The 24,975-nt window shown below is 47.6% G+C and overlaps 1 protein-coding gene across 1 annotated transcript; it reads right to left on the bottom strand.

Moving 5' to 3' along the window:
* Positions 1-4,700: 4,700 nt before the first annotated feature.
* Positions 4,701-24,050, bottom strand: CALR3 (calreticulin 3). Its single transcript, XM_007945317.1, has 9 exons — positions 23,960-24,050; positions 23,653-23,754; positions 21,182-21,385; positions 16,249-16,343; positions 12,890-13,078; positions 8,955-9,062; positions 8,728-8,859; positions 5,747-5,839; positions 4,701-4,844 (listed from the first exon to the last, which is right to left on the bottom strand). The coding sequence occupies exons 1-9, from the start codon at positions 24,048-24,050 to the stop codon at positions 4,701-4,703; spliced, it is 1,158 nt and encodes a 385-aa protein (XP_007943508.1).
* Positions 24,051-24,975: the final 925 nt, after the last annotated feature.

Raw genomic sequence — 24,975 nt, forward strand, 5'->3', positions numbered from 1 at the left:
CAAGCGGGAAACAAAGGCTCGAGGGGATGCAGTCGGGTGAAGACGGGCGCTCCCTGGCACTTCCTCGGGAGAGCTCGGAGCTCCATGACTGCCGACCCGGACAGATTTGCGCCTACCCGCCTCGTCGCCGCCCAGAGGGTTGACCCGGAGGGCCCACAGGACTGTCACCTTCAGGGCCGCCTACCCTCGGGGAATCCTCCTGTGCGAGCCGTCGCCACCCGGGCAGGGCCCTCGCTGCCCTGCGCGCCCGGCCTCCTCACGGCCACCCTTGCCTTGGCCCGGCCCTCCCGGCTCCTACCTGCTGGGCGAGGGGGATGAGCGGCGCCGCCATCTTTCCGCGGACTCCAGCTCCGAGCGCCGGGGGCTGGGGGCGGGGCCGAGCACGCGCACTGGCATGAGGGGCGGTGCGCGCGCAACCAGACCCTGGAGGGGGCGGAGCCGAGCACGCGCGAACGAGCCCCAAGAAATGGGCCGGGTCGAAGGCCTAAAGCCAACTTTTCGCTTTTGTAGGGAGGGTATCACCTCTGTGGGAAAGGTGTCACCTCTAGCGTAGGAGGCTGTCACCTTTGTGGGGAGGCTGTCAACTCTGTGGAAAAGCGGTCAGGTCTATGGGGAGGGTGTCACCTCTACAGGGAGGGTGTCAGCTCTGTGGGAGGGTGTGACTTCTGTAGGGAGGCCCTCAGCTCTCTGGGGAGGCTATTACCCACAGCTCCCAGCACAACAGGCTGTTAGTGTGAGTGGGTGTGTTTGTGTGTCCAACTTCTGGATCTGCCCCCAGGGCTTCGGACCAGCTAGCTCAGCAGTGGCATCACCTCTCTGTGCTGCAGCCATAGCCACCAAGCCCAGGGCGACTCCCAGCCACCACTTTCTAGCAACATGACCTAGGAGGTCACTTAACCAGACTCTCTCCACCCCAGTTCACACTTGTGAAAAGAGGGGAGGGTGAATGATGTGTGTTTGCAGCGGTCACATCAACAAGCCCTACATGGCACCAGGACCACCTGCTGGAGGACAGTCACAGGGGACAAGGCCACCAGGAGTGTCTGTGTGTGTACATGCACTGCTGTCCATTGCTGTCACACACTCACTTATGGGGCACCCACGTCGAGCTACTTCCACATCGAGTGAGCAAGGCAGGTTGGGTGAGTTTTCCCAGGAAGGGCCAGCCTTGCATTACCTGTCTCAGATGGCTCCAGTGAGTCGGGGCCACCCTGAGTCTGTAGTACTGTCTGCTGCTCCACTTCCAGCCACTTACAGGCCCTATGTTCTTCAGATGGGTGTTGTGATTTACTTGTCGCATGCTGTAGGGTGCCACACTTTGTCACAGGTGCTCCAGTGTAGGCCAGTTGGACATTCTCCACCCCTAGTTCAAGGTCTTGAGCAGGGTCTCCAGCCCACCCTATATCAGATCCACCTGAGGGCTTGCTCAGCACATCCCAGGCTCTCATTCTGGCTCAACAGGTCTGGGTAGGGCCCAACATTCCACATTAGTAAATTCCCAAATGGTGTTGATACTGCTGGTCCCAGAGCCCTACTTTTTAATTTTTTTTTACTGTGATGTGGGTGCAAATTTACAAAACAAATTTGCTTTACACACAACAGTTCATGCACATTTGGTTTCATGGCCCCAATTACAATCTCCAACCATAAAAAGCTCTTCTCCCATCTCTCCTTATCTATGCATTCCTGTCTGTCTAGCTTTCTCTCTATGCAAATGCTGCCTTTCTGATGTCTCATGGCTAATTGATCTAGGGGTACATCCCTAGAGTTGTTGTTGTTATGTGCCTTCGAGTAGGCCCTGACTCATAGCGACCCCTCCTTGGGTTTCCGAGGCAGTATCACTACGGAAGTAGATTGCCCCATCTTCCTTCCGAGGAGTGGCTGGTGGGTTTGAACCGCCAGCCTTCTGGTTAGCAGTCAAGTGCCTTAGCCACTATACTACCAGAGCTCCTACATCCCTAGAGTAGGTGGATGCATCTCCCTAGGGTAGGTGTTCTGCTTGTAGGTCTTTCTACTATTTGGCTGAGAAGTAATCCATGGAAGTGAGTCCAGTTCCAGGCCAGAAGGATAACCCAGGGCCACAGTCTCAGGTTCTACCAGCCTCTATCCGACCAGTAATTCTGGTGTTTTTTAATTATGTTCCATATTTTTCCTCCCACTCTATCCGGGATCTCCAATTTTGATCCCTTTCTGAGTGGTTGGCATTGGTAGCCAGGCACCATCTAATTCTTCTGTCTCAGGGTCATGAAGGCTGAGGTCTCTGTAGTCCATCATATCCGTGGGCTTATTGTTTCCAAATGACTTTGATTTTCTTTACTCTACTTTGCTCCAGATGAAGAGAGACCAATAGGTCCATCTCAGATGGCTGCTCTATAGCTTTTAAGACCCCAGTCGCTACTCACCAAAGGAGGATGTAAAACAAGATTTTTATGTTCTATGTTGTGCCAATTAAGCACAGTGTCCCCTGAGACTATGGTCTTGAGCCCACAGGCCCAGTGACTCTCTCCCTCAAGGTGTTTGATAGTCTCTAAGAAGCTACTCCAACCTCATCCCCTGTCACTTCTGTACTGTATATGGGTATTTTTGTAGCACAAGTGCTACAAAAGACTATCTTCAGCCAAATCTATCCTTGGTCTTGGGTACATTCCTGTTTGCCTACCTATACCTGATCTTCTCACTCATAGCCTAGTGTTGGCTGCCACTGGTAATGCAGTACTGTGCATGTAACAGTATTTGCCTCTGTTGTCTATAGCTTTTGTATACATTTCTGTGTCCTCCTTTTCCCTACCATCATTGTGCTGGTTACACACTTTTGTTATATTGCCTTTCCCTTCACCTGAATCAACACATGACTTTTAACTAGTCAGAAATTTTCCTTCCCCTGCCCTCCCATCCCCAGTAAACAAAGTAACTTTCCTTCCCTGCATAAACCTTTCCTTGACTTTTTACAGTAATGGACTCAGACACTATTTGTCCTTCTGCGACTGACTTATTTCACTCAGCATAATGTGCTCCAAATCCATCTGTGTTATGAGGTGATTTGTAGTCTTCATTATGCTTTAACGCTGCCAGGGCCCGACTTTGGAACCACCCGTATAGGAGCAGGAACGGCAGTGGGGGTTCGGTGGTAGACGTTTCCCCTTCAGGAGAACTGGGATGGATTCCTAGCCAATGCACCTCATGCACAGCTATCACCTCTCACTGGAGACTTGCATGTCACTATGATGCTGAACTGGTTTCAATGGTCCAGACCAACATGGACTAGGAAGAAAGGCCTGGCAATCAATTTCCAAAAGTCTGCCAATGGGAAACCCTATGGGGATCACAATAGAACACTGTCTGATAAAGTGCTGGAAGATGAGCCCCCTGGGTTGGCAGGCACTTAAAGTACACAATGGCTGCAACAAGGGACGAGCGGATCAACGATCATGAAGATGGTGCAGGACCAGGTGGCATTTAGTGCCATTATGCGTGGGGCAGTCAGGGCCAATTTGATGGCAGCTAACATGTTACAGACACTAATGGCCACAGAAGTTCATCCCAAAGTGAAAACGCATCAGCTTCTCTCTCTCACCTCAAGTGAGTCTGTCCAGCACCCCCATTTCCTAAGAGTTGAGGAGCAAATGGAGTGCACAAAACCTGGGATACCAGACTTAAATTCCAGCCAAACATCAGACAGGCCTACGAGGTGAACAATTACACCAGGTATGTACACTCCTTAGAACAATCAACCATGGGATATCAGAAGGGCAGTAGTTGGGCACGGAGATAGCTCAGAGGGCAGGAATGCATAGGAAAGGACACAGGAAAAGGTAAACACAGGGAGGAAGTGGAAAGAAAGCTGCTACATTGTGGGGATTGCAATCAATGTCACAAAACAAAAGGTGTACCAACTGTTGAATGTAAAATGAAATTGTTTTGTAAACGTTCACCCAAGTCGATATTTAAAAAAGAATAGGATGGAAGTTAGAATTTTGCCTCTCAGGACAAACAGTGGTCAGAACTGGAACTTGTGCGTAAATAACTATGATTTAGAAATGGTATGTATTCTTATCATATGTTGCACTTAATAAATAGAGACTCAACAAAAATACATTAAATAAATAAAGATAGAGACTTAAGTTTCCTGTATTTAAGAGTCCTTCTAAGATGGAAAAGGAACACAGGGAGGAAGCAGGAGGGGTGCTGTTACATTGAGGGGGTTGCAATCAATGATGTGAAACAAAATGTGTGTGAACTGCTGAATGGAAAACTGATTTGTGCTGTAAACCTTCACCCAAATCACAATAAAAAAATGAAAAAAAAAAAAAAAAAAAAACCACTGATGCCAGAGATGGCCAGCAGCACACTCTACCTGGGGAAAGGTCTGTCTATGACCACACACCTGAACAAATCAAGTGTCATACTCCTTTGTCAAGTAAAAAGTTTTACCAACTTTTATTTCATAAAAATGTCTGCATGGTTACGAAAAGAACGCTGCATTTCTGACCAGGCCCCTGCAGGCTGTGGGCTCCAGCATGCGTCCTGGTTGAGAGGACACATCTGGCACAGAGGGGTCATCAGGGGACATGTCACCAACCCCACTGAGATGCGCACACAGGAGCAAACGTGTTTCAGAGAAAAACAGACAAACGGAGCTTTAAAATTAAATGAAAACAGAAATGAGGTGTCACCAGGTACCTTTACTGATCGCTGCATGACTACAATTCGCCTCGCTTGTGGAAACGATTGAAGAAATCTTGCCGCGTATCAAACTTTCCGGCCAGCATCTCCTGCTCTTCCTCTTCTTGGGCCCTTCTGATCTCCTCCTTGGCCTGGATGGCATCCATCTCCCGCTCCGGGCCCTGCAGGAAGACACCCAGCCCCACCGGCCGGCCGGCCTGGGTCACCAGCCTACGGCCGCTCCACCCTCCCTGTTGGCAACTGTATCATGTCCCCCAGGGATTCTGGGTCCTACTCCCTATAACCTGTGGGTGTGGCTTATATGGAAAAAGAGTGTTTGCAGGTGGGATGAAGTGAAGATCGTAGCATGGGAAGCTGATCTTGAATTTTCTGGGTGAGCCTTCAATGTAATTTAAAAAAAAAAAAGCCAGTTGCTGTCATGTTGACTCCAACTCAGAGGCCTGTGTGTCAGAGTAGAACTGTGCTTCACAGGGTTTTCGATGGTGCATTTTGCAGAAGCAGATCACCAGGTCTTTCTTTGGAAATGCGTCTGTGTATTATTCTTTGGTGAGAATCACCAAGCCCTCTCCTTAATGCTGCTGTTGTCAGTTGCCATCTAGTCAGTTCCAACTCTTGGCAACCCAGTGTCCCGGAGTAGAACTGTGCTGTGTAGAGTTCTCAAGGATGTGATCTTTTGGAAACAGATCACCAGGACTTTCTTCCAAGGCACCTGTAGGTATTTATTGGTAAAAATTCACCAAGCCCCTTCCTACATATTGCTGCTGTTGTTAGTTGCAATTGCGTCAAACCTGACTCATGAGGCTCGTGTGTGCACAGAACAGAACTGCTCCGTGGGGTTTTCAGACTGTGACCTTTTGGAAGTAGATTGCCAGGTCTTTATAAGGTACCTCTGGGTGGGTTCAAACCTCCAACCTTTTGGTTAATAGTCAAGTGCTTAACTGTTTATGGGACTCCCCAGGAGTCCCTGGAGGCACAAATATTAAAGTCCAATAACAATATATAAAGAGATGACAAAATACATGATAAAAGAAAGTGAATTGCATGTACATGTTGAACACCACACCTTGGTTTCACCCCAGGTGGCCTTCCCAAAATTCTCAGCATATTCTTCGTCATCGGTGATCAGGAAGTTATCAAAGATGGTTCCGGATCGCACCTGCAGATGAAATCAGGGGCTTCATCACTTATGCAAGATACAAGACCCCTTTCCACAGAAAAGTAACTGTGATGTGCTCAGTAAAGTGGCAGCATTAGTCTTCATCCTATGTGCTTACACACACTTCTAGGCCTCCCATTCCCTCCAGGCACTGGTTCTCAAGCTTGGCTGCAAACCAGGGTTACCAAGAGCATTTACAGAATCTGCAGGTGCCTGTCCCACCCCTGAGATGCTGAGTGATCAGTCCAGGGCACAGCCTGGACATCGAAGCTATGTTACAGGACCACTGCTCTGGAAGCTTCCTGCACAAGGCGTGGGACACAGACCAGCAGGAGCATCATCGTTGGAAGGTTGCTAGGAGGGCAGAACCCCAGGCCCCATCCCAGACTACCTGCACCAGACCCTGCCATCTTATCCTGGAGTTGATATGCACCTCAGATCAGCTCTGAGCAGAGGGCCAACATGCCAGCAGCACAGTGGAAAGCATATTCCCAGTGGGTGAGACTTTGGGGAAGGCAACCCCAAAAAGGCAGAACTTGTATCACTTGCGCCTACAGCTGTATCTAGGATCTGGGTACCAGGTCCTGGCACATAGCAGGTGCTCACTGAAGAGTAGTGTTTTGAATTAAAAGAATAAAGTCCCTGAGGGAAAACCAGGTGGTACAACAGTTAAAATGCTCAGCTGATAACCAAAAGGTCAGCAGTTCAAACCAACCAGCCTCTCCATGGGAGAAAGATGTGGTAGTTTGCTTCCAAAAAGATTATAGCCTTGGACTATTCACAAAAGCAAGATTCCGACTCCTAGCAACCCCTCCTTGGGCTTCTGAGGCAGTAACCCTACAGAAGCAGATTGCCCAGTCTTCCTTCCAAGGAATGGCTGCTGGGTTTGAACTGCCAGCCTTCTGGTTAGCAATCAAATACCTTAGGCACTATGCCACCAGAGCTCCTATTCACAAAAGCAAAAAGATGGAAACAACCTAAATGGCCATCACTGGAGGAATGGATCAACAAACTATGGTACATACACATGATAGACTACTACACAACGTTAAAGAACAATGGTGAATCTGCAAAACATCTCATAGCTTGGATGAACATAACCTCTATTGAGTGAAATTAGTTAATCACAAAAGGACACATATTGCATGAGACCACTATGGTAAAAAGCCAAGAAAAGGGCTTCACAAAAAAGGAAACATTCTCTGATGGTTACCAGGGGTGGGTGGGAAAGGGAGGGTAAACCACCAACTAGAAAGTAGATATATATTAACTTGAATGAAAACAAAGTTAAAAAAAAATACTAAGTGTGAATACTGTTATTATTAAAAGCTAACAGCAATATAAAATTTTAAAAAATAAATAATCATCGGAAAAAATATCGTCGGAAGTGAAGAAGAGTGCAAAAAAAACAAGGGCATTTGGAAGCAATCAGCCCTAGAACACGAAGGCCCTCGAGACCAGAAGAACTAGATGGTGCCCGGCTATCCGTGCCAACCACTAAGGAAAGGATCAAATCTGGAGATCCCGGACAGAGTGGGAGGAAAAACGTAGAAAAAAATCCAAAAAATCCATAATGACCAGAAATACTGGTCTGATGGAGTCTGGTGAGACCCCCAATACTATGGCCCTGGGATACATTCTGGGCCTGGAATAAAGCTCACTCCCAGGGATAGCTCTCAGCCCAATCGTAAACAAGATGTACATGCAGACTACTCAACCCAGGGTGATGCACTCATTCTCTATAGAAATGTATTCCTTGGAGCAATCGACCATGGGCCACCAGAGGGGCAACATTCGCACGGAGGAAATGCAGGACACACAGGAGGGCATAACTATGAGGGGCACAGGGGGAGGGTAACTGGGCAGGGAGGGGAGGAGACTGGGTTAGGGTTTGGGGAAAAAAAAGTGGAAAAAAAAAAAAGCTAACAGCAGTATAAGATTTAAAAAAATAAATAAAGATTACAGGCTTGGAAACTCTATGGGGGAATTTCTACCCTGTTGTATAGGATGGAGAAGGACATCATGCTTGGTAAAGTAGAGGGTCAGTGAAAAAGAGGTCAGTCAACAAGAGGGATTGACACAGTGCCTCAAGCATAGCACTGATTGTGAGGGTGGCTCAGGACTGGGTGGTGGTTTGTTCGGCTGTACACAGGGTTGCTATGAGTTGGAAGTGACTTGAGGCAGCTAACAACAAAATAACAACATGAGCTGCAATCAACTCAGCAGCAACAGCTTTGGTTTTTATGGCTATCAGCTTCCTTGGGGGGAGCTCTGGTAGCATAGTGCCTAAGGCACTTGACTGCTAACCAGAAGGCTGGAGGTTCAAAACCACTAGCTACTCCTCAGAAGAAAGGTTGGGCAATCTACTTCCACAGTGATATCGCCTTGGAAACCTAAGGAACTCGATGGCACATAACAACAACAACAACAATGAGCTTCCTGGGTGGCGCAAACAGTTTGTGCTTGACTACTAACCTAAAGGTTGGTGGTTTGAACCCATCCAGTGGCACTATGGAAGAAAAGGCTGGCAGTTGGCTTCCATGATGATTATAGCCAAGAGGGCAGGAATACACAGGAAAGAAGGACACAGGGAAGAGGTAACTACAGGGAGGAAGAGGGAAGACAGCTGCTACATTCTGGGCAATCGCAGTCAATGTCACAAAACAAAATGTGTATGAACTGCTGTACGGAAAATGAATTTGACTTTCACCCAAATCAAAATGAAAATTTTAAAAAAAGAAAAAGATTATAGCCAAGACAATCCTCTGATCAGTTCTACTCTCAAACACATGGAGTCACCATGACTCCAGCTTGACTAGATGTCAACTAACACAACAACATGGTGAAGTTCAGAGTTTTTAATGAAGGCAAACGTAAAAGCCAATGACCTGCCAAAGCTCCAGTCCAATAGCACCGATATTCTCAAATTCCGAGAGGTCATACTCAGTCAGGTAGCTGGTGCTTCTCATCTTCTGATGGAGCCACATGTCTTTGTCAATCCCCTCTGGTTTCAGGCCATCCTGCAACAAACAATGCATGGTGGCTGGCATGATATGAAGGAAAGTGAGGGCAATGCAAGGACATCCCAGGTCCCAGGACACAGGGGAGCCCGTACCTGGTACAGAGGCTTCTGGAGCATTGGCCCTGGCCAGTCGCCATCCAGCTCACTGTTCCAGTCACTTGGCTTGCTGGCGCTTGCATCCAGAAAATGTTTCTCCCAGTCCTGAACACAAATCCAAAACTCAGTCGGGTGATCACATGAGAAAATGAATCCTTAGGCATAAGGAGACAGGGGCTAAGGCAGGTTGTGGCTCCCCTGCAATTTCCCCCTCTCATTTCCAATGTGGTGGCCAAGTGCTCAGGGTTTCCAATCCCAGTAAAAGCTTCAGGCAACACTAAAAAAAAAAAAAAATAATAATATATTGCCCTCCAGGGTTTCCTAGGCTGTAATCTTTATAGACCCACCAGCCACTCCTTGGGAGGAAGGTTGGGCAATCTACTTCCATAGTGATACTGCCTTGGAAACCCAAGGAGGGGTCGCTATGAGTCAGGGTCAACTCGATGGCACACAACAACAATCTTTGTAGAAGCAGACTGCCTCATCTTTCTCCCGTGTAGTGGCTGGTGGGTTCAAACCACCAACGTCTGTGGTTAGCAGCCGAGCACTTTAACCACTGCACCACCAGGGCTCCCTTTCAGGCAACACATGGCTGGGTTTTTCTCTGTACCCTCTTGCATAACTTCAGCAATTGTTTCCTCCATGCTGTTGAGAGGAACAGCAGCATGGACAACACAAAACAATGGCTAATGTCAGACGATGGGGGATGATGGGGGAAGGAGCTACCGCTGCTTAGATCTTATCACCTATGTCCTCTATGCCATGGTTGCTGACCACTGTTCCAGAGAGGCGGGACAACTAACAAATGCTCTAAGATTTATGGAGATTGTTGGGTATCAGGCAAAAAGCAGTTACATTAATGAGTGATGTGTGCATATGTATGTGTGCATGTGTATGTATGCACATGCATGTATATGATTGTGTATGTACACATGTATATAAAGATACACATATATATTAATCAGTTGTTAAGTCAATGCAACTCCATGTGTGTCAAGGTAGAATTGTGCTCCACGGGGTTTCCAATGGCTGATTGTTCTGGATCACCAGGTCTTTCTTCTGAGGCACCCCAAGGTAGGCTCAAACTGCCAACCTTTTGGGTAGCAGCCAAGTGCCTTAACTGTTTACTCTACTCATGGGCTCCTACATGTGCATATATATAAGGAAGATTGGGCAATCTGCTGCCAAAGAGATACAGCTTCAGAAACTTTCCAAAGAGTGGTCGCTATGAGTAGGAAGAATTCGACAACAATGAATTGGATGTATGTGTGTATACATATATATGTGTGTGTGTGTGTGTATATATATATATATATATATATATATATACACACATACACATATATATATACACTTATATATTTATATGTATACATGTGTATACATATATATGTATTTATATTATATATACACATACATATATATACATATATACATCTACTTCACCAATACCATAATGCAAATCCATTGGTGGTGTTGGCTAAGAATACTAAAAATACCATGACTACCAGAAGAATGAATACATATATATTGGAAGAAGTACAACCAGAAAGCTCCTTAGAAGTGAGGATGGCAAGACTTTGTCTCACATACTTTGGTCATATTATGGTTCTCAATGCATAATTCCAAATTCATTTCTATGACAACTTCACCCAGCACTAGATATATGGACAAAAATGAACCTGTTTAGGATAGACTTTTGGAAGGACTGCTCAACGACCCTCACACCCCGGCACTGCTCACCCTCTCTGCATTGCTCGCCCTCCCCTCACTGCTTACCGGCTTGACACTGCTCACCGGATCCAGGGGCAGCTTCAGTGGAGCCCTGATGCTACAGGATTTCAGGACAGGGCTCATTGCCTAAGGACCACCCTACATCTCCAGAGTTCCTCTGCCTTCTGAGCCTTGGTTCCCCATTTAGGGTGTACCATATGGTAGCAAGGAAATCTGGCAGTATAGTGCCTGAAGCACTTGACTGCTTATCAGAAGCCTGGCGGTTCAAACCCACCAGCCACTCCTCGGGAGGAAGATGGGGCAATCTACTTCCGTAGTGATACTGCCTCGGAAACCCAAGGAGGGGTTGCTATGAGTTGGGTCTGACTCGATAGCACATAACAACAACAACAACAACATATGGTAGCATAGTGCCTAAGGCACCTGATTGCTAACCAAAGGCTGGCAGGCGGTTCAAACCCACCAGCCACTCCTCGGAAGGAAGGTTGGGCAATCTACTTCCATAGTGATACCGCCTTGGAAACCCAAGGAGGGGTCGCTATGAGTCAGATCCGACTCGATGGCACATAACAACAATATGGCCTCAGGGAGTGGCTGGAGGAATATTATGGTAGCTTGTGGTAGGTGAAACTGTGCTCCCAAAAAGATATAGCCCCATCCTGTCACCTGTGAAAGGAACCTTATTTGGAAAAAGGGTCTGTGCAGGTGTGATTCAGTGAATCATCTTGTTACGGACTAAACTGAGTCCCCCAAATGCATGTACTGTAAACCCCAACCGCTGTACCTGTGGCTAGGAGCTCTGGTGGCATAGTGCCTAAGGCATTTGACTGGTAACCAGAAGGCTGGTGGTTCAAACCCACCAGCCACTCCTCAGATGGAAGATTGGGCAATCTACTTCTGTAATGATACCACCTTGGAAACCCAAGGAGGGGTCGCTATGATTCAGATCTGATTGCATGGCAGTACATTTTTTGGGTTTTTTTTTTTTTTTTTTTTTGGTACCTGTGGCTGTGATCCCGATTGGGAATAGGATTTTCTTTGTTAATGAGACCACACTGCTATAGGGTATGTCTTAGCCAATCCCTTTTGAGATATAAAAACAGCAGGTTAGGCACAGAGACAAGTGAGCACCAACAGAAGGAAGACAGATGCCACATGAACATCACCAAGGAACTCAGGAACACCAGGCTGGAGAAGCTGAGACAAGGATCTGCCTCCAGAGCCCTAAATTCAGACCTCTAGCCTCCTGCACTGTGAGAAAATACATTCATGTTCATTAAAGCCCCCACTTGTGGTGGTTCTGTTATAGCAGCACCAGGAGATAAGGCAGGACTCAAGGTGAGATCATCCTAGATTATCCAGGTGGTCCTTAAATTCAATGACAAGTGTCTTTATAGGAGACAGAAGAGAAGATACAGGAACGACCACCATGTGACGATGAAGGGAGGGACTGACATAACATAGCTAAGCCCAGGAGCACCTGGAGCCACGAGAAGCTGGGAGAGACGTCCTCATTACAGCCTCCAGAGAAGTGGCCACCCTGCTGATGCCTCTAGACCTGTGAGAATATATTCCTATGGTTATAAGTCACCCCAGATTGTGATAATTTGCTATAACACCCCTCAAAAATTCATCCACAGCAGTTATGTTAACTAATGCTTGGCTGTCAGTTACAAGTATGATACTCAGAAAATACTTCACTTTTAAATGCAAAATAATGAAAACTCATTTTTAAACAAGTTGCTGATGTAAAAATAAAATAAAACAAGCCCTAGTTGCTTTTATCTCATGTATTCTAAAACTCTTCCATGATATGTTGAAATGTGCAGACTCTGCGGCTGGTAGTTGTGGCATATGCTTGTGGGGAGGACCGTGGATGATTACAACATTATCAACACAGTTACCCCTCACATAGCAATGGTAGCTGGGAAGTCACAGAGTGTACTTTCATACTTTTCTGTAGTTATTTAGGAATGGGCGCAAACGGTTAACACACCAGGCTGCTAACCAAAAGCATGGAGGTTCGAGTCCACCCACAGGTGCCTGGGAAGAAAGGCCTTGGTGCCCCACTTCCAAATGATCAGCCATTGACAACCCCAAGGAGCACAGCTCTACTCTGACACACATGGGGGCATCACGGGTCAGGGTCGACTCAATGACAACGGGTTTGGTTTATAGATTTCAGGAAAATTCCAAACCTGAGCTTTGCTGTCTTCAGCCTGATCCCAGTCCTTAGATTCTGCTGGAGAGTTTTCCATTTTCTTCAGGGATGTGAGATTCCAATCATACTCGATGCTTCCTGACTCAATGGATTGGCCATCAACTTTCACATCATAAGTCAGATCTGGTCTTAAAATCAGAGTGTAGAGGTGTGTAAAGGCATCGACCTGTAAATTCCAGGGGATAGAGGGGAATGCTGAAATCTCTGGATGCTTCTGCCCAGGTCTCAGTTGACGTGTTCATCAGCCACAGCCTTGTTAGAAACGGCAAGGAGTCAGACTCTGGGAGGATGAGGCTATCTGCCTATAACATAAAGTCCTATGAAGACATTGATTCCCTTACTGCAGACACGTTATCAGGAAAGGCTAATTGCTAAAAAAAGGACATCATGGTAAAGTAGAGGGTCAGCAAAAATGAGGGAAACCCTCCATGAGAGGGACTGACACAGGAGCTGCAACCCTGGGCTGACACACACCAACGACCGTGAAGAGCACAGGCAGGCGCTGTTTGTTTCTGTTCTACTCGGTTCGACACTTGTAGAGTTGGAGCCCACTCTACAAGACTAACAACCACCACCCACCACTGAGTAATTGCCCTCTTGCAGAATACCTCTCACTTTATCAACAGCCTTCTCTTGAACAGCTGGTTGTCCTTGCACAAAGATGGTGGCTTCCATTTATAAAACCCACAGGAAATCACGAGGGGCAGCTGGTATGAACTAAGGGGTCAACTGCGCTATTTACTCACGAGAAGCCATAGGAAAAAATAACTTGCTTCTGTGGCTCAACTTTCAGCCAAGCAAGAGACAGGCCTATGAGGTGAACAATAACACAGAGAGGTGCACACTCCTCAGCACAAGCAACCATACGAGATCAAAGGGCAGCATGTGCCCAAGGACAAGTCTCAGAGGGTAGGAAAGGGCAGGAGAGGAGGAGGAGGGAAACGGTAAACACAGGGAGGAAATGGAAAGAGTGTGGGGACCCTATGCGGATTGCAATCAATGGCACAAATCAAAACGTGCATGAATTATTCAATGGAAAAGCAATTTGCTCTGTAAACTTTCACCCAAATCACAATAAAAAATTAAAAAAAAAACAACCTTTATTTGATATTTTGGAAAATGCCAAACAAAGTTCACTCTCCAATCCATCTGTTTCTCAATACAGGGAGGAACTTTCTAATGCTCCGAGCTGTCCAACTATTCCAGCCCTGTGAGGGGAGGTCCTGTGCCTCATACAAGGAGTGAACCAAAAAAAACCAAGCACGTTGCCGTCCAGTCATACTCACAGTGCTCCTTTAGGACAGAGGAGAACTGGCCCATAGCGTTTCCAAGGCTACAGTCTCCACGGGAGCAGGCTGCCACATCTTTCTCTTGAGAACCAGGTGGTTTCAGTCAGTAGCCAAGCCCTTAACCACTGTACCACCAGGGCTCCTTACAAGGGAAGCACTCAGTAAATGTACCTTAAGGGGGTGCCTGCCTCTTGGCAGCAGCGTGGACTCCTGCAGCTTCCCCTGCCACGGTTCTCCACGGTGTTAGGCCAGTGGTCACAGCAGCACTGGCACTGCTGTAGAAATGCCCGCTCCCAGGCTGCCTGCTCTGTCCACGGGGACCCTGGGCCGCAGCCACAGGGTCCTGATGCTGCTCAGGAAGAAAGTACCACTGCCTCATCATCTTAAAGCTCTCTGTCCCCGTGAGGCCCTGCACTGGGAGCCAAGCCCACAGGCCTCTCTGTCCCACGCTGCCATCTGCTCTGACCAGCCATTACTGCCCACACCAGATGTTTGGGAACAAGACTACAGTTAGCTCTTCGTCCCCAGCCTCAGCAGCCATGGTGACAGGAACATCTGCCTCTCCACTCTCCCCTGACTCACTGCCAGCCCCAAATGCTGGCTTGCCATGATTCTGTCATCAAGATAGACCCTCCTGAGTGACTGCCACCACTCCCCATTTCCTACGTCCACACAGCTGCAAACGGCCCAACACTAGCACCTCCAGTTCCAACACTCAGCCTGAGGCTTGGCCCGAGTTTCCAACAGCCTGCTGGCAGCCTGCCCCTGGAGGTCCTGCAGGACCAAGCAGGCTTCGGTTCAGATATGGCCTGGCTGTGTGGTTCATCACAGTGCCATGGAGGGTCACTTTTGGCTCCCCTCTTCCGTTGTCATAGATCTCTTGCAAACAGGTCAAATATACCCCAGGCCCTACCTCAGTCCACCTCTGGGTCACAGGTTGGGCCTCCCCCAAGCTCTGCACCCCAGCAGCTCCCCACCCCACCACTGCCACGAGGCACATCAGATGTAAGTCTCTAACATTCTTCAGGCCTCTCTTCAGGAGCTCTAGAGGCTGACTGGGTCTTGCCTCTGGAAAGGTTCCTGGCCCTTTCAGTCGGAGCTGATGAGGACTGCTGGCGGTGCTCTGGCTGAGCACAGTGGTGCCAACAAGGTGTAAAGGGCCCAAAGCCATGCTCAGATAGGCAGCACACAATCATCCCCAGGGGCCGTGGGGCTGTGATGTTCTCTGGGCAATGTGGACAAGCCGACCCTGGGCTGTGACTCCCTGCTATCCAGGCTCTCAGCCCTGGAGGGCACCATGGGTCCACAAAGGAGGTCCCTGGCACCTTCCTGCCTGGGTCCCCACAGCTTTTGCAGTGTCACCTCCTGTCTCTGCCCTGAGAAACGAAGATGGCACTATTTTCAGGTCACCTGGGAAAGAGAGCGAGACAATACGTGTTCACTTTAGAAATACTCTCCTTCCGAAATGCTGGGGTATTTTGAAGATGACTTAATTTCTCCAGAATGCGTTTTTCATCCTGAATGTTCCATTGCTGGTGATGACGGCTATGGATGAAATACGAGAGTCCTACCATAACCTTTAGGGGCCCAACGACAGTCTGATAACATATTCATAGTAAGGGAATGTGTGCCCTCCTGATAGGGTCAGAGCTTTTGGGGGAACAAACCAGTCAGTCAAAAAGTCTCTCTAGTGGACCTGCTAGGAGCTCTGGTAGCATAGTACCTAAGGCACTTGACTGCTAACCAAAAGGCTGGCAGTTCAAACTCAAAAGCCACTCCTCGGAAGGAAGGTTGGGCAATCTACTTCCGTAGTGATACTGCCTCGGAAACCCAAGGAGGGGTCGCTATGAGTCGGGTCTGACTCGATGGCACATAACAACAACAACAGTGGACCTGCTAACTGGGAACTCGGGGCTGGAGGTACGTTCGCTCAGAGCTGGCTTTGGCTTGGGAAAATACTTTAAGACCATAACTATCATCTCTAAATGTGGTTACCATCGGGCAAGAGAGTTAACACACTCACAGATTTGGGTACAAGAATGTTTACCTTACATCTGATTGGTTTCTTGTTCGAATGATACTGATTCTTGAAATATAAAATAACATGAATTTTCTTGATATCAAATCCACAGATATCAGGTCCTACAAAAAAAAAAAAAAAAGAAATGAGCTGCTCTCAATTTCCTTCTGTAATTTATGCATCCCCATAAATTGCCCCTCCGGACCACTCTCCTCAAATGCATGAGGCTCAGAAGCTTACAGTGACACCCCCACCAAACAGGCCCAGCTCTGGAAATCATAGCTGCCTGGGTCTCCAGCATGTCAACCCATGAGTAAGAGAAGGTAGGCCCAGCCATGTGACAGGTGTCCGTGCTGTCCACCTCCCCACAGCTCTGACACGTGCAGCTGGGGCCACGTAGGGTGCAGCTGTCAGAGCTGCCCAGACCGGCTCCAACCCCAAGGTAGCAGTTCCCGGGGCTGAGACAGGAGGCAACTACTCAGGCTCTCCATGCCTCAGTTTCCTCATCTATAAAACGGGGATGTTAACCTTGACTTCATAAGGTATTACGCCAGTGAAATGGACTGAGGTATGTAAAGCACACAGGATTTGTGCTATTATTATTACAATACTCCAAGATGATCTCTAACTACAAAGAGAGTATGGCAAAGTTCAGGACTTGTGCCATTACCATTACATTCTAAGAGGACACTCGTCTGTATCTACATATCTATATCCAAACACGCGTGCGCACACACACACATGCACACGTACATGCACACACATGATAATCCCAGATGATAAATGAGAGGTTATACTCAATATGTAGGTTCCAGTGATGTGTACAACTCAGAAAGAATTTCATTCCAGAGTTTTAAAATGGCACGTACAGGGTCAACTTTCAGTTGCTAAGAACACAGAATGTTGTGGAACATGATATTCCCCAAGGATCTGTCCTTCTGGACACACTGAACAAGGCTTACAGGGTGTAACTGGGAAATATGTCCAGCCTTTCCATGATGTTTGGAGTCGTCCTGCAGGTCACTGGCCTCAAGTGCACATTTGCTGCTCTTCCCATCTCAGAACATCCCCTGGCCTGGGTGCCCACCTCAGAGCATGCTGTCCAGCCAAATGAGCGTGAACACAGGCATGTCAGCTCCTTTCCTGAGTGCTGAGTGAACCCCAGAGTAAAGGGGGATTCGGGGTACATGTGAATACTTATAGAATGCTAGTGATTGGCTAGAAAGAGATGCTATATCGAAATCGGAAGTGGGATTCGGAAGCATCCAGAGAACACAGTGTTCTCAAAGGATGTGTGCTTCCTTTCCTTTGCTGCCTTCACTGGACAACATCCCAGTCTGCTTTTTAAAGGGAACATTACGGCATGTAGGCTATCTGTGTGACATCTGAGTTGAGATGTGTGATTTATTTTCCCTTCAAAATAGGCTAGAATTGTCCCCCTCTCTATTCCTCAGCACCTACACATGTTCATATGGAGTGAGGCTGCAAGACACCCTCAGAAATGACAGGGAAATCTGGAGTTTTCCTTTAACAGCAATAATAAAATTAGCACAAAATGGATTTTTTGTCAGGAAGGGAGGCAGGGTCTGAATTTGCGCTAACCTGACTTTGGGTGTGTAGTTTAATGTGAGCCTCAGTTTCCTTATTTGCAAAATGGGGGTGGTGAGGCCTATTTTCTGGTGTTCTACATACATCACCTAAGACTGTGTGGTAGTTAAGGTTTTGAGTAGCTGGACAGCTGACTGTAGTAATTCCCCGTGATGAGACTGGCCATCAACTCCATGGTGGAATCTGCCACAAGCAGCTGAGTTGCTACTTCAGGGATGGGGTCTGCTTCCAGTATATAAGGAGAAGCTTTGGGATTGGTCTACTTTTTTTTTTCTTAATTGTGATTTGGGTGACGGTTTACAGAGCAGATTCACTTCCCATACAGCAGCTCACATACACTTTATCTCATGACATTGACTACAATTTCCCACAATGTAACTGCTCCCCTCCCACTTCCTCCCCATAGTTACGTCTTCCCTGTGTCCTTCCCTCCATGCCCTCCTGCCCCCTCAGCTGTCTTCCTGTACATAAGCAGCCCTTCTATTCTCCCGTGATTGTTCTCTCCAAGGAGTGTACCTACCTAGTGTAAATGTTCACTTCATATGCCTGTCTTTTGTTTGGCTGGGAGCCACAAGAGTGGGTTCAATTCCAGACCTGAAGGGCAGCTAGGGGCCATAGTCTCAGTGGTTCCGTCAGGCTCTATCAGACCAGCAAACCTGGTCCCCCTTTTTTTTTTAAATGATTTTGAGTTTTGGTCCACATTGTTCTCCCTCTCTATCCAGGATCTCCTACATAGATCCCCCTCCGAGTGGGTGACAGTGGTAGCCAGGCACCATCTAGTTCTTCTGGTTTCATAGTCGTACAAGCTAAGGATTGCTTGGTGTATCAGTTGCTTGGACTAATTGTTGCCATGAATTTTTGGTTTTCTTCAGTCTTCTTTCCTCTGCACGAGGAGAGACCCATCATTGCATCTAAACGGCTGCATGCAATGGTCTGTAGCTTTCATCACACTTGAATCCCGCATGTAGCTGACTCATCATTCAGCAGCCTACCACGCTGTCTGCCAATTTTGGGACTGTTAATGGACTTGAATCAGTGGCCTGCCCTTTGGTTTGGTCATATTGGGACTATGCCTTTTTACTTCTCAACCTTGGGTTTGTCAGCCTCAGCAGCCAGCAGCTGCCTGAATGAAGAAAGCCTCCAGCTTCAGTGGGCTAGGAGCAAGAGGTAGAGCTGAAGCCCCAGGTCTAGGGGCCTTCACTCAGCCCCTAGAGCCTGGAACTTTGAACTCAGACTTCTAGCCTCCAAATCTGTAAGAGAATAAAACTCCTGTTTGTTCAAGCCATCCCATTTGTGATACATGTCTGTTAAGAGAGGCACAAGAGGTAACCAAAACAGACTACATACAAAGGGCCTGTTACAACGGGCTTCTCTCCTTTTCCCTTTCAGCACCCTAACAATCATCAAACTCTTCTCACACCAAAAGCCAGAACCGAGACATCAGGGGAAGGGCTATAATACAGGGCTTTGAACTGGTTCTTTCCACTTCAGTCATGGCCTACAAAATGAAACTGGAATGATCTGAATGTGTAAAATGTGGATGCACCAGAATGGTAACTGGAACAGGAAAAATGATGAGTTGATGCCCTGCCAGAAACTTAATCTCCCTCCTAGAAAACAAGAGCAACATTTGTGTCACATAGCAACCAAATCTCTTGATTGGGATCGTCGGAAACAGTGGTTCCTAGCTCCAAGATGGAGGCCAACTGCCTTGCTTTGAACGTGTATCACTCTCCACAGTCCTGGCAATAACCCAGCCCTCCGCATCAGGCTCCTGGAAGGGCTCCCTATGCCTCTTCCGAGTCTCCCATTCCAGGGCTTCGACCCATGACCACTTCCATTCTGGTTATCATCACAGTACACCACGTTTTATAAACTCAGGTCTTTTCTGACTTCATTGCATCAGCCATGACTGAAACAGTTTGAAATGGTTCGAAGCCCTGCTTTAACAGTGACAGACTTGGTGTCATTAAAGCATAACTGCTTCTGACTTAAAAACTTAAATAATAGGAAAAACTTAGTCATTTTTGCTGCCGAAGTCCACCATTTCCCAATTCAGAAATACCAAACATATGCTCTAAATATGTAAAAGGAGTTTCTGGTGGCTAGTTGTGGTGGTTTGCCAAGGCTAACACAATCAAAAGCAGACCCGCTGCCCTCAAGTAGATTCCAACTCATGGTGATCCCATGTGCCATAGAATACAATTACTGGCTCCATAGGGTTTTCTTGGCTGTAACTTTATGGAAGCAGATCACCAGGCCTTTCTTCTGCAGTGCCACCAGGTGGGTCCAAACTACGCAACCTTTAGCTTAGCAGTTGAGGCACAAACCATTTGTGCCACCCAATGACACTTCAATCACATACTTGTGATTTCATCTTGTGAAATCATCTCTAAATCAATAGGTCATTCTTTTTGCCAGATAGCTTTGCCATCCTGTTTAAAGAGAGTAATAACCACCACCAAAAGCAAGACATTCAAATTTCTTTTTTCAATCAAAATAGATACCTTCATTCCCAATTTTGAATTCAAGAGTAAATGGGAGGCGGGCAGAGGAGATGGAATCAGTGCAGGGGGTCAGGGTCTGCACTGCTTGCCTAATTCTGTCACTGGGAGAAATCCCCTCACTCCACAGCATGGCAGAGTAGGACCACACCATCTCCATACCCTTTCTACTTCGAAAGCTCCGATTTCTAAGTCACGTTATGATCAGGAGCGTTGACAAATACAACAGCACAACCTGGTGTCCAAAGCCTGCTACTGAGCACAATAAAATCAGAGAAGCATGGGAAAAACATACAAGGAAGAAAAATTCTGTAAGCCACCCCACTAGGAGATGAGCAAAAAAGGCTTTTGAAAGAATGATTTCCCAAATTTGGATCACGGATAGATGTTTTAAAAGTCAATCTCTTCCTAAAGATTTCCTCTCAGAAGGAGAGCCTCGCTTCTGGAACCCACCTGCTCCAGTTACATCCATTTATCTCCTTTCCGTTTCAGCACACATTTTAATCAATTACCCGCAGTGTCAGGAGAGACTGCATACATTCCGGGTGTCAGCACTATTTCTGCTAACCTGCTTTTTAGTTACAAGATGACATTGGGATAGTTTTGCTTCAAGGTTTAAGAAACTCAGAATAAGTATCTTGGGGATTCCTCAGTACAGAGGTCTTTTTATGGTATTAATAAGATTTGGTAAGCGTTAAAACCCTTCGGTCAGTTCCATTCAATACTGCCCTATGCTGTCCTCGTGGTACCTCAGGTATTTCAGCCAAGTCTTAGTCTGTAGCTCACCCCCAGGTGGAAGGGTTTCTGAGCTCTCTAGAAATGGCTACACTGCGCATACATGAACTCACCGAACATTATGTAGTACTGCGATTTTCCACTCAGGTTCTTCTGGTCCACATCTGCAGGGAAGACCTTAATGTAGCCCCCTCCACAGTCCATCTTCTGCTCATGTTTCACTGTGTACTGAATGACCAGGGTCTTCCCTTTATTGCTGAACGGTTTGAACCTTGCAGAGATGGCATAGAATCGGCCATTCTGGGTGGTTTGCAGACCTTTCAAAAAAAAGTATTAATGAAGTATTAGGATGCCCCTGTCCTTAGTGACTCAGGAAAGTTAAATGATGTCATTCCCCGTACCCCCTAACAAACGTCATAAAAAACAACCCGTTGCTGTTGAGTAGATTCCGACTCAGAGGACCCCATGTGTTAGAGAGTAGAACTGCTCCGTTGTGTTTTCGTGGCTGTAATTGTTATGGAAGTAGATCACCAGGCCTTTCTTCTTCAGTAATGCACCTATTCGACTCCCAAAATGATAATCCCCAACGGGCAGACTACTCACTGCCGCTCTGCTTCCACAGAGCTTTCAGTTCACTTATCTGGACATTTTTGTACTTAATACAGCACTGTTATGCTTTAAGGAGCTCTGGTGGGGTAGTGCCTAAGGCAACTGACTGCTAACCAGAAGGCTGGCAGTTTAAAACCAGCAGCCACTCCTCGGAGGAAGGTTGGGCAATCTACTTCCATAGTGAACCACCTTAGAAACCCAAGGAGGGGTTGCTATGAGTTGGGTCCGACTTAATGGCACATAACAACAACAACGTTACGCTGTAAGTGTGGAGGGTTTTTGTGGCTCAGTGATACAATTCTTACTTTCTACACAGGAGACCCGGGTTCCACTCCCAGCCAACCCACCTCATGTGCAGCCACTACCCTCAGTGGGCTGCAGGTTGCTAGGATTCCAGCAGAGTTTCCAGACTAAGACAGACTAGGAAGAAAGACCTGGCAACTGACTTCTGAAAATAAGCCCATGAAAACTCTGGATCACAGTGGTCTGATCCACAACTAATCATGGGGATGGCTCAGGACTGGGCAGTGTTTTGTTCCATTGTGCATGAGGTCGCCATGAGTTGGTACTCAATGGCTGTTGGGTGGGTTTGAACTGCCAACCCTTCCGGCCAGTAGTCAAGCACAATCTGTGCCACCCAGAGATCAGTATGTCCCAAACTCCAAACATAAACTAGTAACAGCTTCCTATTGCCACCCCTTTCTCTCTGCTCCATTCTCCTCCCCCTAATACCAGTTTACCCAAGGATTTACCCCTCCCTCTCCCATACTACCCATCATCTAGACAACTCCCAAGGCCAACTAAGTCTCTGCCTCTGCTACCCCTCACCTTCTCTCAGCAAACCCCCCCCCCCCAAAAACACACACACAATCTCATTGAGGGTAAATTCTATTCATCCTTCAATTCAGAGCTTCAAAGTCATGGTCCTAGAAGGCCAAGAGGGAAGGAGCCTGCCCTTTTACTGGCTGTCCTCAGTGGCTATGTGCCCAAGGAATGAATGAAATGCACAGACTCTCAGGACTTCAAACAAAAGGGAAAAGATTATAGAAAAACCCAAATGATTCAGAGGAGTTGTCCAAGTAGAAATCCCTGTCTTTTGACAAGTCCCGTGAAATTTAAAAAAAAAAAAATTGCTGTTGAGTCAACTTTGATTCATGGTGACCTCATGGGTGTCGGGGTAGACTCGTGCTCTATAGGGTTCTGAGTGGCTAATAGGAAATATTACTACTATTATTACTATTGGAAATAGACTGCCAGGCCTTTCTTCTGACACACCTCTGGTAGGTTCACACAGCCAAGCTCTCAATTAGCAGCCTAGTGCTTAACTATCTGCACCACCCAAAACCCAAACTAGTTGCTATAGAGTCGATTTGTGGTGGCCCCGTGTGTATCAGAGCAGACCTGTGCTCCATAGAGTTTTCAATGGCTGTGACTTTTCGAATTAGATCACCAGGGCTTTCTTCCAGGGCAATTAACAATGGGTAGGTTCAAATCACCAACTCTTCAGTTAGTAGTTGTGCACTTAACTGTGTGCATCACCCAAGGACTCATTCTGATTGTTGTTTTTAGTTACCTTCGAGTTGACTCTGACTCCTAGTGCTCCTACAAGGAGCCATGGTGGTGCAAATGGTTAAGCACACAAGACCTTGGCTACTAACTGAAAGGCTGGTGGTTCAAAACCACCCAGAGACTCTGCAGGAGAAAGACCTGGCAATTGGCTTCCATGGAGTACAACGCAGGAAACCCTACGTGGCAGCTCTACTATACCACGTAGGATAGCTATGAGTCCAACTCCACTGGTCAGCAACTAACAAGTGCTCATAAAAACAACGCTCCGAGACTCTCTATCTCTTATTTTCCTTTCCTTGCCTGTAAAACTGTGAAACAGGCGTTGAGGTGTTGCCACATTTACCTTGCAAGGTTGCTAGGGGCGTTCAGCATTTACCTCTACTTTCCCAAGATTCCTTACACTAACCTTTGTCTTTCTCCTTATGACCATAAAACTTGCCCGACGAGAGTCTAAAATTTCCGAATTGGGAATTATTGGTGGACTGCACCCATCGGTTTCTCCAGCGCTCTGTGTGGGTAAATAACACTGGTCAGGGCTGAAAACTGTTAAGTTTGGGTCACGAGGAGGGTGAGGGGCTTTCAAAGCCTGGAAACTTCGAAGATTCGCCATCCCCAACCCCGCAGGCAAGGGCCCAGGACCAACAGCTGGGCAATCGTTGGGCAGCAAGGTAGAAAGTCCTCACGCCCCAGCCACCGGACGTGGCCCCTTTCACCTCCGTCCAGAAACTCTTCCTGGAAATACACCGTGGCCAGCACCAACCGCAGCAAGCAGATTGCCCACAGCGGTACTCTAACCGCCCCCATGGGGGTGGTGCCGCGCCTCCTCTAAAACCGCCCCTTGCTCCCAGCTGCCTCCGCGCAGTGCGCCGCCCTGCCCTTAAACTACAACTCCCGTCACACCCCGCGATTGTGACCTGGAGCGTCATTGGTTCCCCCCCCGTGCGTGGTGCATGCCGGGCCCTCCCCAGAACTACCGTTCCCGTGACACCCCGCGATTGTGACCGGACGCGCCATTGGTCCTCGGAGCGCAGTGCACGCCGATAGATGTAGTCTCTTCCGCCCCAGCGCAGTTGCCCGGGCAACAATCCCCTCGGGCCTGGGTTCCTGGCCGGAGTGCGGCGGCGGCTACCACTGATAGACAGCGTGGGAGGAGGTCGGAGGGGCAGGTGGGCGCTCATGCTCAGGAGAGTGACTGGGAGGAAATGGGGGCGTTTTAGGAAGCTGGGTTGAGAGGTTGAGAGGGCGACTGCGGGTGGCGGGGGCGAGCCTTAGTTTCCCTGTTTGGGCCTCACTCAGGATTGTGGTTGGTGCAGGTGGCCCAGGGTCTGGGGGAAGAGGCGGGGTGGTGTAAGGAGTGGCAGTGTTTTCCAAGTCTGGTTTATTTATTTTGGCAACGTTATTGAGCTACCATTTACGTACTATAGGAATTACCGGCTTTAAATGTACTTGTATTCGTTGTGTAGAGTCATCTCCGAGTCCTGGCCAGCCACCCCGTGTGTGTCAGAATAGACCTGTGCTCCATAGGCTTTTCTATGGCTGTTGTTTCAGTAGTAAATCGCCAGGCCTTTCTTCCAAGGTGCCTCTGGGTGGACTCGATTCTCCCACCTTTCAATTAGCAGCTAAGAGCATGTTCAATGTTTGCACTCCCCAGGAACTCCTTTTAAATGTACAAGTCTGTTATTTTTAGTAAATTTACCAAGTTGTGCTCCACACTCCAGCTTTAGAACTT

The sequence above is a fragment of the Orycteropus afer genome, unplaced genomic scaffold (assembly GCF_000298275.1).
Source record: "Orycteropus afer afer isolate SDZICR_OR568_19922 unplaced genomic scaffold, OryAfe1.0 scaffold00136, whole genome shotgun sequence".
Classification (NCBI taxonomy): domain Eukaryota; kingdom Metazoa; phylum Chordata; class Mammalia; order Tubulidentata; family Orycteropodidae; genus Orycteropus; species Orycteropus afer.